This window comes from Salminus brasiliensis, chromosome 8, assembly GCF_030463535.1.
Source record: "Salminus brasiliensis chromosome 8, fSalBra1.hap2, whole genome shotgun sequence".
NCBI lineage: Eukaryota > Metazoa > Chordata > Actinopteri > Characiformes > Bryconidae > Salminus > Salminus brasiliensis.
Window position 1 is genome coordinate 8,694,222 of NC_132885.1, and position 13,226 is coordinate 8,707,447.

Genomic DNA, 13,226 nt, shown 5'->3' on the forward strand with positions numbered 1-13,226 from the left:
TGCATGGCGCCCTGCTCAGCCCCTACTTTAGCACCAGCTCAAAAACCCCACTCTTCTGCACTACCTGTATTTTGTATTGTTGAAGTACAGAGGCTGATTTTCCTAACTGCATTAGTACTGTACAACATTAGAGGTGTGCTTTTTGACAGACGCCCCTGCTCCACCTACCTCAGTACTTCCAGTGTGGAGACCTGAGGTCAGCCTATCTTAACTAAAGTGATAACCAGTTGGCATAGTAGTTGACAGACTCTCCTGCAGCAGACTGGGGGACCACACTACATCAGCCAAATGCTGCACATGTAAGCTTTATAGACTCCCCACAAAGAACAAACTACTGTCATTTGAACAGGAAGAAGATTTATAAGTAGGGTAAACGTACCTCATTAAGCACACTACCATCTTTGAGCTCAAATTACTTAAAAATAGCGCATATCTTACTTGATATCTTAAGCAAATAAGTGCTTGTTATAACATATTTCCTGTGATTTTAAGCCAATCAGGTAACTGCATACTGAGAAATGGCCATCCATGGGTTCACTTGCTGGTGTAAGCTTTGACCAAGTCCCATAATCAAAAGAGTCCCATAAACTGACTGTTATTTGAGTGTCACTACATTTTGCAAACTTGAGAGATTAATGATTCAGTCTAAGCCTAGTAAAACTTGGATGCTGTCTGTGGGAAATAGTTATTTTATATACTGGAATTACTGGCTTGTATTTTAAAATCCATAAGACCATACATTTTCAATTTAATAATGGTCAATTACTTAGGTTGCTTAGATTTTTAATGAATTTATAATATTATGGTGATTTAAGGTGTTCTTAAAAAAATTTGAAAACATTACTGTGACATTAACAAATAAAAGTATCATTTAATCTCTTAGACCATGTAAGCCCACATGTCTTCACTATACACAATTAACAGCAATTTCAAAGGCCCTTATATGGAACCCTGAGGGACCGTAAAAAATAACTCAACAGTTTCTGCATTAGATTGCTAACTGAATATATAACATAGGGTTCAAGGGGTTCATGGATATTATTAGTATTGGATTGTTTGTTCACATTAAAGATAGGCACAATTTGATGTATAATCTAGATCATTTATGACACCAAATATTGCAAAAAAATATTGCAAATTACAAAAATATGTATATGACATTTTATTTTTTAAAAGATTCTGCGACTCTAGTTAGGCACAGTGTGCTCCCTTTAAGCTCATTTACACTAAACTTCAATGTAAATATTTTATAAACAGGATTCCAGCATTCACTGATGGCTATTACTTTAAAGTCTACTAAACCTTTTTTGCAGCCTGAAGATCACAAAATCTGAGGCACAATGAATAAATCTGTTTACAAATGGGAAACATAGTTATGTATATATATATATATATATATATATATATATATAAAATTTGGTATATATATATATATATATATATATATATATATATATATATATTATATCTATAAATGATTAAATAATCTATTTAAGGGCTCCACTGCTAGATTTGAGTGGTTTGGTACGTGTTATTGGTTCATTACATTTAAATAAAACATATTTCAATGATTACTAAATATGTAATAGCCACTTCTTTTTGCGCTTACATATTGTTATATGAGAAATTAATATTTCATATAAACATCACTCATGTTACTGGAATCAATGTGTTTCTAAAAATGCCTCAATGCAGCTTTTGGTGAGCTTACCTTACCCCTATTTACTGCATGGCACAACTACACTGAAACATCCAAAACTTCACGTCTATAAAGTCACGTCTATTGTGTTTTAACAATTAGCATATTCAGACCTTTCTCTGTGCTAAATGTCATCATGACACTCTGGTGCTGACCTGCAGTTACCTGCAAGCTGCAGGTATAAAAGACTACCAAGAGTACTTCCCGACGCCAGAGCAGCTGGAGCTCTGATTAGCTGAGATAATAAATCTCACACAACATGGATGAGAGTAAATAATCAGTTATTAGCTCCACCGCTCTGCATGTGTGTGTTTGTGTTATCAGCTCTAGCCTGTCAGAGCAGTCATCACACCACCACCACCATCATCATCGCCATCGCCGAGCCTGTTACATAAACCACGGCAACTTCCTCTCTTCCCTTTACCAGACGCACAAGATTGACAACTAGAGTCAAAACAAAGCTAGAGTCTGGCTTTTCAGAAAAAACAGTGCAGCTTTGCCTCAACATCACCCAGAGATACAGACGCAGACTGCACGCTGCACTTTACTGAAGCACAACAGAGCGGAGGCTCTGCAGAGTCACTATAAATTATTCAGGACAAAAACCAGTGATTCAATGTGTTAGACATGCAAAGCTGATTGCATGAAAATATGATGAAGTATGATGAAGCTCTCCAAAATACCACTGTTTTTCAACCTCACTGTTTAGAATCATATCATAATATTATTAATGTTAGATTGTTGTAAGAACGGTTTAATATTTATGAAACAAAATGGGTTAAATAATCCAGTAATAATCTTAAATTTCATTTAGACAATTTTTATTTTGTTAATGTCAAGCAAAAACATCTCCAAATAAGCAACTTTACAGGAGAAGAAAATAACTTCTTAACTATTAACGGAAGTCAATGTAAATAGATGGTATTCCAAGCAATTATAGAGCATTTCTATTGGCCTGTTCATTATGAGGTTCTGTTGTAATATACAGAACAACTGCCAGATTCAAAAAGTGAAAATTGGCAAAAAGTGACATACCAGGTTTTTGCGTGACTGTGAAAATATACTGAGTAGATTTAATCTCTTACATCCTGGATTTATTATTTATCTGGAAATCATATTGCCGAAACTATTTACCTGTAAATTTGGTAAAAGTTTAATAGAGCGTAGCTTGTGGAGTCCCACAGGGGCCTACCTTAGGGCCAATGCAACTGATGTTAATTATGACAATCTTAAATATGATAATGTTAATTATGTAGTTATGAAGTGACCAAGTGTGGGTGTAATTATAGGGTTGTAGGAATTAAGAGGACTTAATCCATCAAAATTAAAATCATGTTACACAGGTTGGTGAATGTAGTGTTAGGAGTCTTGCCTACACACTATTGGTGTAGTGTGGTGTGCTTGTCTGGCTGTGAAAACACCAGTCTGCCATAGGGAAGGCAATGTTCATAACCACTACGCCAGTACCACCATTTACAGAAATGATCTGGTCCAGTGCTGGTCCCTGAGTGCCACCTGTGTTGTGGTTTTCAGTGCTCTAACTCATCTAATCCACCTAATTAGGTAATTAACCTGTCCTTCCTGAGTTGAAGTGGCTCTGTAAAACGTCACTCAAGGGGTAGGGGAACGTCCGGAGCATGACTGGGAAACACTGACGTGGTAAGACGTGGTAAGCATGTTCCCCTTGTTGTAACATAAGCCCCTTTTAACAAATGCATGCCCAAAAATGCATGCCCAGACCTAGCTACCTGCATGAGACAAGAAATGATGAGGAATTTTTAGGTTTTACAGAAATGTACTGAATTTCTTTCTTTTTAATAACCATTTATTCAGTTTTCGTGATGGGAAAAACATCATGCTTATGTATTTTGTATGATTCTAGTGGCACACTAAGAGACAAGCGCTCCATGGTACATGCAGTTGCTTCAGCTCTAGAGTGATGTAGCATCGTTGGCAAAGCAGAACAGTTCTAGGACATTTTTCTTTTCACAGTCAGATTTTCAATTTTCACTTAAAACGGTGCATTTGATACAAGAATCTTCATCATGAAGCTTTTCAAGGAGCTTTTGTCCGTTCATGCTGTAACATCACACCCTATTCAACAGCACTATCATGGCAAATGTGAGTGCAGCACGCCAGAAAACCTCCATTAAAAGCTGCAAGGGTGATGACGCAAAGCCCAAACATTGGCAGTACAGGTAAGCCACTAAAGTAGTATTGGCCACCAAATCTACACAGTAATACATGCTACTTTCCTGGGAGTAAATACAAAAAATCAATAAAAAAAAACACATGACTCACGCTCCACTCTCTTCTCCAACATGGCCAAGCGGTTGGTCACTTCAGTCTTCAGCTCATTTATTTTAAAAGCCCTGCAGAGAAGGGAAAAGAAGGAACACAAAAGAGAAAGGGCAATAATTAAGTTACTTATTCATGACATTGTAAACACACTATATGTCCAAATGTCTGTGGACACTGCTTTTAATTCAATGCATTCAGCTACTTTAAGCTGCACATATTGCTGAAACAGATGTGCAAATGCACACACACAGCTTAGTCCCTGTTGAGAAGTACTGCCAATAAAATAACATCAGGTGTGAGCAAGAGGGGTATAAAGCCCCCAGCATTGAGCTGTGGAGCAGTAAGACTGTGTTCTCTGAAATGATGGATGGTGCTCCATCCAAAACTTTTGGGATGAGGTGGGGTGGTGATCATGAACATCCTGACCTCACTAATGCTCTTGTCGCAAAATGCAATCAAATCCTCACAGCAATGCTCTTCCAAAATCTAATAGAAAGCCTTTTTCCCTGGACAATAGAGGCAGTTACTCCAAAAAAAGCAGGATAACACTATTTTGCAATAATTATAATATAATATAATATATCATATCATATTTTCAGAAGAAACAGTAAATAAGCAGGTGTCCCAATACTTTTGTCCATATAGTGTAGGTGTCTAAGCTAAATAAATTAAAGCTGTTTTTCTGAATGATGCCATTGAAGAACCACTTTTGGTTCCATAGAGAACCATTCTTGTAATAGAGATATGCAGAGCAGAACCTTTACACTGGTAAACAACCTATACATTAAGGCACTTAACATTAAAAGGCACTTAACAAGCGCACATCCCACATTCTGTATGGAACCAGTGGTTTTTCTATGGGCATCATTTAAGGAACCATTTAAAGCACCTCTACTTATGAGAGTTTTTGAGTATAATACATAATACAGAATGGAGATGAATATAGATACAGTACACATAATACAGAGGAGCATAACATAGAAAAATAAATATTCATTTTAGGAACACTCCAGCATTGATAGCATATCATCAATAATCAATTGTCCTGTATTTATAACAAAAGCCAATTGGCAGAGGTTATTTAACTGGTGGATTAGCTGTAAAATTATTGTCGGCGGTACTTGACCACATTGTAAAGATACAGCAGATGGACATTAGATTAAAAAACACTACAGTATCCCTTTAATATTCCTTAATAGTATGACCCCAGTATAATCACACAAATTCAACACTTGTCTTAAAACACACCTCTCTCATCCACAGTAGCTGCTTAAGACTACACTCTGACCCACTACAGCAAGGCTGACCACTGAGCCGGTCATACACAGCCTACAGGTGAACTCAGAAAGTCGCTGTGTGTTAAATATTAGCAGTGAGGAAACAGAGAGAGAAAGAGAGAGAGAGAGAAGGTTAGTACCTGGAGAACTGCTCGGCTACCTGGGTCAGTACATTCTGAAAGAGTTCTTCTTTATCTATGAAAGGATACAACAGCAAACGCAGTCATGTCTCCATGTCAAAAAAACACACATAAACACAATCACAGGCAGACGTGGAAGCATTAGCGCCTGGTTAGATGTGAGTGAAGTGTGGAAGAAGCAGCAGAGATGGAGAGTAAATGGAAGCAGGAAGAAAAAGCAGGAGAACCAGAACGAGAAGCAGGAATGCAAGGGTCCGAAAGAGGGAATGTGGAGATCTCACTTCCAGCTCACCTTCTCAGGTGCTACCACACACTCTTAGCTGCTTGTGTGTGTTAACAGGTCAGCTGTGAATTTTAGTTCCCACAGAGACAGAGGGAGTAAGAGTGAGTGAGAGAGAGAGAGAGGGAGAGAGAGAGAGAGAGAAAGACCTGCTAACAAACATTCGCACTCTCGCACACGCCAACATCTCGTCTGCCATTGGTCCACTCCAAGAGTTGGTGGGCAAAGTCCACTCCGAGGGACCAATAAAGCGCAGAGCGAGCCACAGCCGTCAGAGACTTCCTATTGGCCGGATTCCAGGGCACATTCTGTTTCTTCTCTACATAACTGAGTTGCAGCAAAGGTCAGAGGTCACGCAGTCACTCAAGAACCAACCCCCCGCCCCCTTGTGAAAGTCACAAAGCGCTCATACATGACCGCCGGGGTGTGAGCCTGCAAATTTTCCATTTCTGAATCTGTTTGCACTGAAACAAATCATTATATTTATATGCAATGTGACACACACTTGTATATGGACATACAGCTTTTTAAGAGCAATAAGAAGCGGGCAGACCAGGACAGAGCCGTGGAAATGCTCCCACGGCGAGTGAGCGCGTGTGTGTACGCAGTTGCATTCTCGTAATTCTTTAATTGATCAATTTTATAAAAACTAATACGCAGCTGATCAACAATGCCGACAGACCTTGTGACGTCAGGTGAACAAAATTCAAAACCCGAAACACAACGAATGCAAACGTCTATTTGACATAGAATAGTAACGCGAGTTTATAGTAATGAGATTTTGTTGGTTTTAAGAAACCAAAATCCAACATCTTCCCAATGTTACATGGCAACCCGATATTGACTTATAATACCAACATTTTGCACTTTGCTGTGAGGTATGAGATCAAACCCCAATGTCGGCTAAACTTCATGTTAATGTTCACACAAGGTGATATGTGGTTGGTTTTAAGTCTTAGTATTACAACCAAAATTCAACATCTGTATTACGTTGGAGCTTATAGTCAACCCAAACATCTTCCAAATGTGATTTGCCAACGTCATATTGATGTAAAATACCTATAGGTGTGAAGTATGGTGACCAAAACTCAACATCTGCTAAACACATTCTTACAGTGAACATCCACACAATGTGAAATTCTAACATTGTTTGACGTTGATATGTCATTGGTTTTAAGTCATAGTCTCAAGTAACCAAAATGTAACATCTGTCTAATGTTAGAGCTTACCGTCAACCCAAAGATCATCCAAATGTCACTTGCTAACGTCATATTGATGTAAAAAAAAAAAACAACATTTAGGAGTACAGTGACCAAAAAACATCTGCTAAACTTATGTTAAGTTGTTAAGTCCCCTGGGTGTCCGAACAGCAGAGTCGCTCGCTGTCTTCAAACGCAGACTGAAGACTCTCCTCTTCCGAGAATACTTGTGCAAATAGTAGAGTACTATGGTCTCCTTATTGACTTGTGTTTAGTAGAGTCTAAACTCTTAGTCTATTCAAACTAGCTGAGGCTATTCTTAAATAATAACTAAGCACTTTTGTTAGTCGCTCTGGATAAGAGCGTCTGCTAAATGCCATAAGTGTAAATGTAAATGTATCATGTCCTACCTACTCTGCAGCAGAGACTTAGCCTAACAGTGTTTGGTTGTACTGTGTAACCCTGTATTTGTATAATGACAATAAAGCTTAACTTAACTGTATCGAACTACTGTCATAGAACACCTCATTTTACATCTTAAAATACTTTTAAACATTACACTGATGGCTGAAATGTAAAATTAAGTAGATTTATGCATGAATTCAGGATAAATTAAGAGGCAAAAACTGCAATAAAAAAGTATCACATTTGAATAAACTGGATTAATGTTACAGAGAACTGAAATTAAAAGTGTTAAGGGGCAAAACAACAGAAACATTAAGTGTTTATCTTTTTATAGAGACAACATGCCCCCCAAAATAATTAAACCATGAATATTCTGACAGCGTGTGAACTAAAAAATATATATATTTTTTAAATTTATTTTAAACAATTTATTAAAATGGTTTAGTTAAGCTAATTCTGAATAACGCAGAAGCAATAAATGCTACAAGAAATAAGAGAAAAGTGTGTGTGTGTGTGTGTGTGTGTGTGTGTGTGTGTGTGTGTGTGTGTGTGTGTCAGCATGCTTTTATGCTACACCCTTTTTTCCAGTCTGGTCAGGACTGGATTACAGTTCTAAAACATGACATTTACTAGTGATAAAAACTCCATCAAACGAACACAGTGTCCAAAACAGCCCATAACCAGATTCTGGGGAATGTTTACAGGATAATAAACGCCCTTCCTCTTCTCACTACCTGTACCTTTACAAGTGTTTCTGGTAAGAGTTCACATCAGTCTGTAAATTCAGCCACTTCAGCACTGAGTAATTAAACACCTTCAACAACTTTCACTTTTAAGATGTTACAAACCCCAGATTTTACCTGGTTTAGCTCCTGTTCTATTCCTGAGACTGGATTTTAGACCTGTGTCCCTATTCTATATTCAATATAGTCAAGTCAAGTCAAATTTATTTGTGTAGAGCTTTTTACAACTGTTACAAAGCAGCTTAACATAATTAGTCATTTGTAAAAGACAAAGACAAAAACGAAATAACATAAGAAGACATAACGGATCAAAGACCCCCAGTGAGCAGCCAACGGCGACAGTGGCAAGGAAAAACTCCCTCAGAGCTGGAGGAAGAAACCTTGGGAGGAACCAAGACTCACAAGGGGGACCCATCCTCCTCTGGTCAGAACTATTTATAAATTATTAATAAAAATCAGCAAACCATCTATACTGTTGAACTGCTCTGATTATAATCATAATATAATAATCATGGTGTAATATACACAATCAAACAGCCACACAAGTTTCACCAGAGACCTTTTAGATATGCAGAGCAGCGATGGCTTTACCAGCTAACGCTACACTCTCTCACAGAGCTCTCAAGCTTTAATTGATGATTCTGTGCCCAGGGTTCTGCTACCCAACCCTGAGAAAATACTACACTACACTCTGAACAATAAAGATGCTACAAAAGGGCTCTTTGAGCGATGGCATTAAAAATGTGGAACCAAAAAATGGTCCTTCTATGGGCATCTATCAAGTACCATTAGTATCACCACAGTGATAGTACACAGTACATTCTGAAACCAAATTTGGGAACTGATGTGAACCAGAGAAATCATGCCTATTTAGCTGGTGGGGAGCATTTCTGTACATTTTTATATATTTTCTTTGTCCCCTCAAATCCACTTTTTTATCCAGATGTGTCATAATCCATTTTTGCATATTATGTTTCTTTATATTAACCAGGTTGTTTTTGTTTCAATTAAATATATTCTTTAGGATATATGTAAATGAGCTCTGTTCTGACTGGCCGTCCTGTTTTGTGTCTCATTCATAAGGCAGCCCAGTCCAGAACTTCAGCAAGAATCAATGGGACTAAACTGCTGTACGCTAGATTGGCATAAATACGCAATGTACATTCACATGTTTACACAACGTGGAGAATATGGGCTCCGTGAAGTAGAATTCCTAGAGCTCACATGCAAAGCTGTATAAAACATGTGTAAACATTCAAGTTGAACTGAAAATGTGTGTTATCTGACCTGATGTACAAACAGCAGTGTCCGTGTGCTACAAGTAAGACAGTGCATGATCTGTAAACGATGCATTTCTATAAATATGCTGAGGAATTATGTTAAGAACCAATTTAGGATCAAATTCAAGTGTGTTTTATAAATGAGGCCCTGAAACCTGACTGGACTGGATGGGTCCACTTAAAGACAGTGTATGAAGAGGTTCTGGGACAGTTCTTTAATATTTGCAGTGGTTCCATACAGCACTATAAACTCAAAAAACACATGAATGCATACAGAAGTATTTGCCTGCTTTGAAAAGAAGTAATACAGGTAATCGTGTATATGGTTCTTTATTGCACTCTCTACTCTTCTACTGCAGGTTCAAGCTAAGCAATCCCCAGAACATAAAACCGCTTCTTTCCTAAGGCAAGGCAAAGCATATTTATTTGTATAGCAGCCTTTCATACACATGCTTTACAACACAGACAAATATGAAGATATAAAGAATATAAAAGCATAAAATAATAATAAATAAATAAATAAATAAATAGTGGATTTCACCCACTATACAATGCAGTAGCTGAACAAAATTGACTTCAAAGTAAGACCAGCCGCTAAGCTGGTAATAAATCTTTGAGATTCCCAAGCTAGCATCATTATAAAACCTCCAGGAGTTGATAAAGCCTAGGACAACGTCCTCGAGTCATGAGGACCCTAAGTGAGGAAGAGCAAAGCAACCACTAAGGTGTTAATCAATCCTTGGGATATGCATGCTAGCAAACTTGACCAAGGAGTTGGTCAAGCTTATAAGGACATTTAGATGTACTCGAGTCATTTCCAGCACCCTATGTGAGGAAGAGCAAGAGTTACTGCTTTCACCTGTTGGACAGCAGCTGAAACTGACCAAAAGTTACAGCTTTAGCATCAGTCCCAGCACCTTAAGTGTGGGAGATAATCAAGAGTTACTGCGTTGAAGAGCGGTCATTCCCAGCGCCCGAGGTTTGGGAGATAATCAGAAGATTAATAAATGAAGATTAATTAATGAATAACAGCCATGACCTTATCTTTGCTTTTACAGCCTAAAATCTTACTTTGAGTTAATACCAATCTCTAAGCGGATACATAATCATTGGGATATCTATTTCTTAAAACCTCCAATGAGCTGACGTAGCTTTGCATAACATTTAGACGCCATATTGAAAAAACTAAATTAAATTAAGAACATGATGCATTTTAAAATTGGACAGGAGCTTAATTAAAAGAGCAATATATTTAAATAAAAAAAGGAAAAGGATAACAAAAGCGCAAACGGAGGGTAGAAGTGACGTAAGCCAACAGTGTTTTAGGCGTCTTCACCTTCACCAAGCAGAACTAACTGACCACCCCTTTATGATCTGAAAGCTCTGCTTGGCTCATATCGCTGCAGCTTACCAGATAGATATGCTGGTCCTACACTATTAAGACACTTATAGACCAGCAATTGTACCTTAAAGTACATGCTGTAACATACTGGCGTCCAGTGTAAGGATTTAAGATGCTAGAGACATGCTTGCCTCGTCTCGGACCTAACTTTACACTTGTTTAGATGTCCAATACTCAGCATTAAGAGACTCAGATCGGATCAGGGGCAAAATCTACACCATCACTACTATATATATATTTATATATATATAAAACACCAGCATTGAGTGGTTAGAAATTATTTACATTCAATCTTCAATATTTATAATTAGAAATTATTAACATTTAATATCAGTACAGAACATACTGAAGACTTACCAGCCAGTTGTCCTCCGGTATGGGGAACCACTTTGTATGGTGACCTTTAAACACAACAGGAAACACAAGGCTGTCACACAACAGCTGCTACCAAACCGAAATACGTCCTCCTCCTCTCTCTCTCTCTCTCTCTCTCTCTATCTCTCTCTCTCTCTCTCCCTAACCAGGGAACTCTCACTGCCCTCTAATCTCCAGCTGAGCTTCCTGAGCGCTACTAACTGCAGTATGACTGCCCCGATTGTTTTCTGGCTCGGCTCTAGGTGCTGATTACTGTAGGATCGCTGCTACTGTTGCTGTAGAGTTTGTGGACGGCCTCCCAGTGACTCAGAGCCATTACACCACTGGACCAGGCTCTTCTTATTGCATATCTGCTCGTATATGTTGTGTACACTAGGGCAGATTTGAATATGACCTCGAGATAAGAGGCAGGTACACTCTGTAAAGAGTCAAGGCTGTGTGTGCGTGTGATATATAGAAATACCAGCATTTGCACATACGTGATGTTGAGGCCGGTTTTGAAATAGAGTGAGTGGGTTGGAGAATTACAGCAGCAACTCCAAACTAGTGTGGACTCTTCAGAGGCTTGTAGTGATTGTATAACGCCAAACTCACTCGTCTGGTGGAGGATTCTTGAGGACCTTTCATTGCGTTTTTTGATAAGGCATGCATATAATGAAAAACACTCTTTAAAAAGGGGTCCCTGAGTTACGCCATAGAACAAGGTACATTTAAAAAGCTGCAAATATAATAGTTCACATTTGAATGGCATGTTTTGTTTATTTTCTAAGTGTAAACAAATCCTTAACAGGAAACAAACGTGTAAATACTTGAGTGTTACATGTACTCACGTAAAGATGGCCAATATGGTGATATTTTATCACATTGTGATACATTTAGATACACAAAAATGCTTTTCTAACCATATGGAGGAGACTGTTAGTGCTTAATAAACACTGATCCGCTGCAGCTTTCATTACAGACAGTGTAATTAGACTAGTTTTATTAGAAGAAGTTCAGCAGATGTTGAATAAAAATCACTGTATTCAGTACGGGAAAGTATCTGAACAGAAATTCATAAGAATCTGTTGCTACTGATGTATTTAATCTGTGATTAACATTGCGATAAATATTGTGCATCATGAAAAATGTCTTTAAACATTGTGATATTTAATATTTTTGCGATACTGTCCAGCCCTACACTTACGTCATCATCAGTGATGTCCTAAATGAAAAACCTTTTTCAGTTTTAAAAACACAAATGTAGAACTAACGCCACTCCCTGCCCCCGGGTTGATACCTTATACGCTGTAATATTTTGAGCCTGAGCACCTTAATCAGAGTCAACATAAATAAATATTGAGTGAAGAGTTCAAATTAGTGATGCAGAGCCATAATGCGATTTAACTGAAATGCATAGTGCATCATCACAGCACTAATGAATACTATTATACACACGTTCATATAAAATATTAATGCTAAGGGTTCTTTGAAGCAAAGCTTTTGGTTCCCCAAATAACCTTTCAACTGCATTTGTTTCCATTCACAGTTTCTTTATGGAACTTAAAGTGGTTCTTCTACCAAACTGCTCCCAAGAACATTGTTTTATAGCTTCATTATTAAAAGGTAATGAGTATTAATGTGAGCATGAACTGTATGAGTACAGGAATGTGCCTGGGATTACCTCTCCGAGTTGCTTGGCATGGTGGGGTCGATAGAGACCATGGCTCCAGTCGAGTCCACAAGGGAAATGGTGGTATTCCTGTTAAAAGCAGAGACACACACACACTAAATATGGGAGCACTTCAACTAAAGAGGACACAAACACACACACACACACACACACACACACACAATAACAGACACACACTTATGTTACCTGGGCAACCCCACAGCTGTGCAGAAGAGCTCTTTGATATCACAGGGACTGCAGAACCGGCTGAAGACCACCTAGAAGAGATGGAAAGAGCACACTCAGGACAGATTGCACAGGTTTTCAGCATTTCCTTCAGCACCTACCTGACTTACCAAGGTGGTATTTGACCACAGCAGCTTCTCAGCTTCTACTAAGCATTTATAAAGCAATTTCTACAGTTAACAATTTAGCTTACATGTACTAAGCTGGGACAAACTGATCTAAATTATG

General features: G+C 38.2%; 1 protein-coding gene across 2 annotated transcripts in view; it reads right to left on the minus strand.

The window, feature by feature from the left end:
- Positions 1-13,226, minus strand: part of pde9aa (phosphodiesterase 9aa) — a 43,169-nt gene that overhangs the window by 20,514 nt on the left and 9,429 nt on the right. For both annotated transcript variants that reach the window (XM_072685527.1, XM_072685526.1), the window contains exons 2-6: positions 12,960-13,030; positions 12,765-12,842; positions 11,084-11,127; positions 5,418-5,472; positions 4,001-4,071 (exon numbers count right to left, since the gene is read on the minus strand). In XM_072685527.1, the coding sequence (XP_072541628.1) occupies positions 4,001-4,071; positions 5,418-5,472; positions 11,084-11,127; positions 12,765-12,842; positions 12,960-13,030 (319 nt within the window). The remainder of the gene's footprint in view (positions 1-4,000; positions 4,072-5,417; positions 5,473-11,083; positions 11,128-12,764; positions 12,843-12,959; positions 13,031-13,226) is intronic.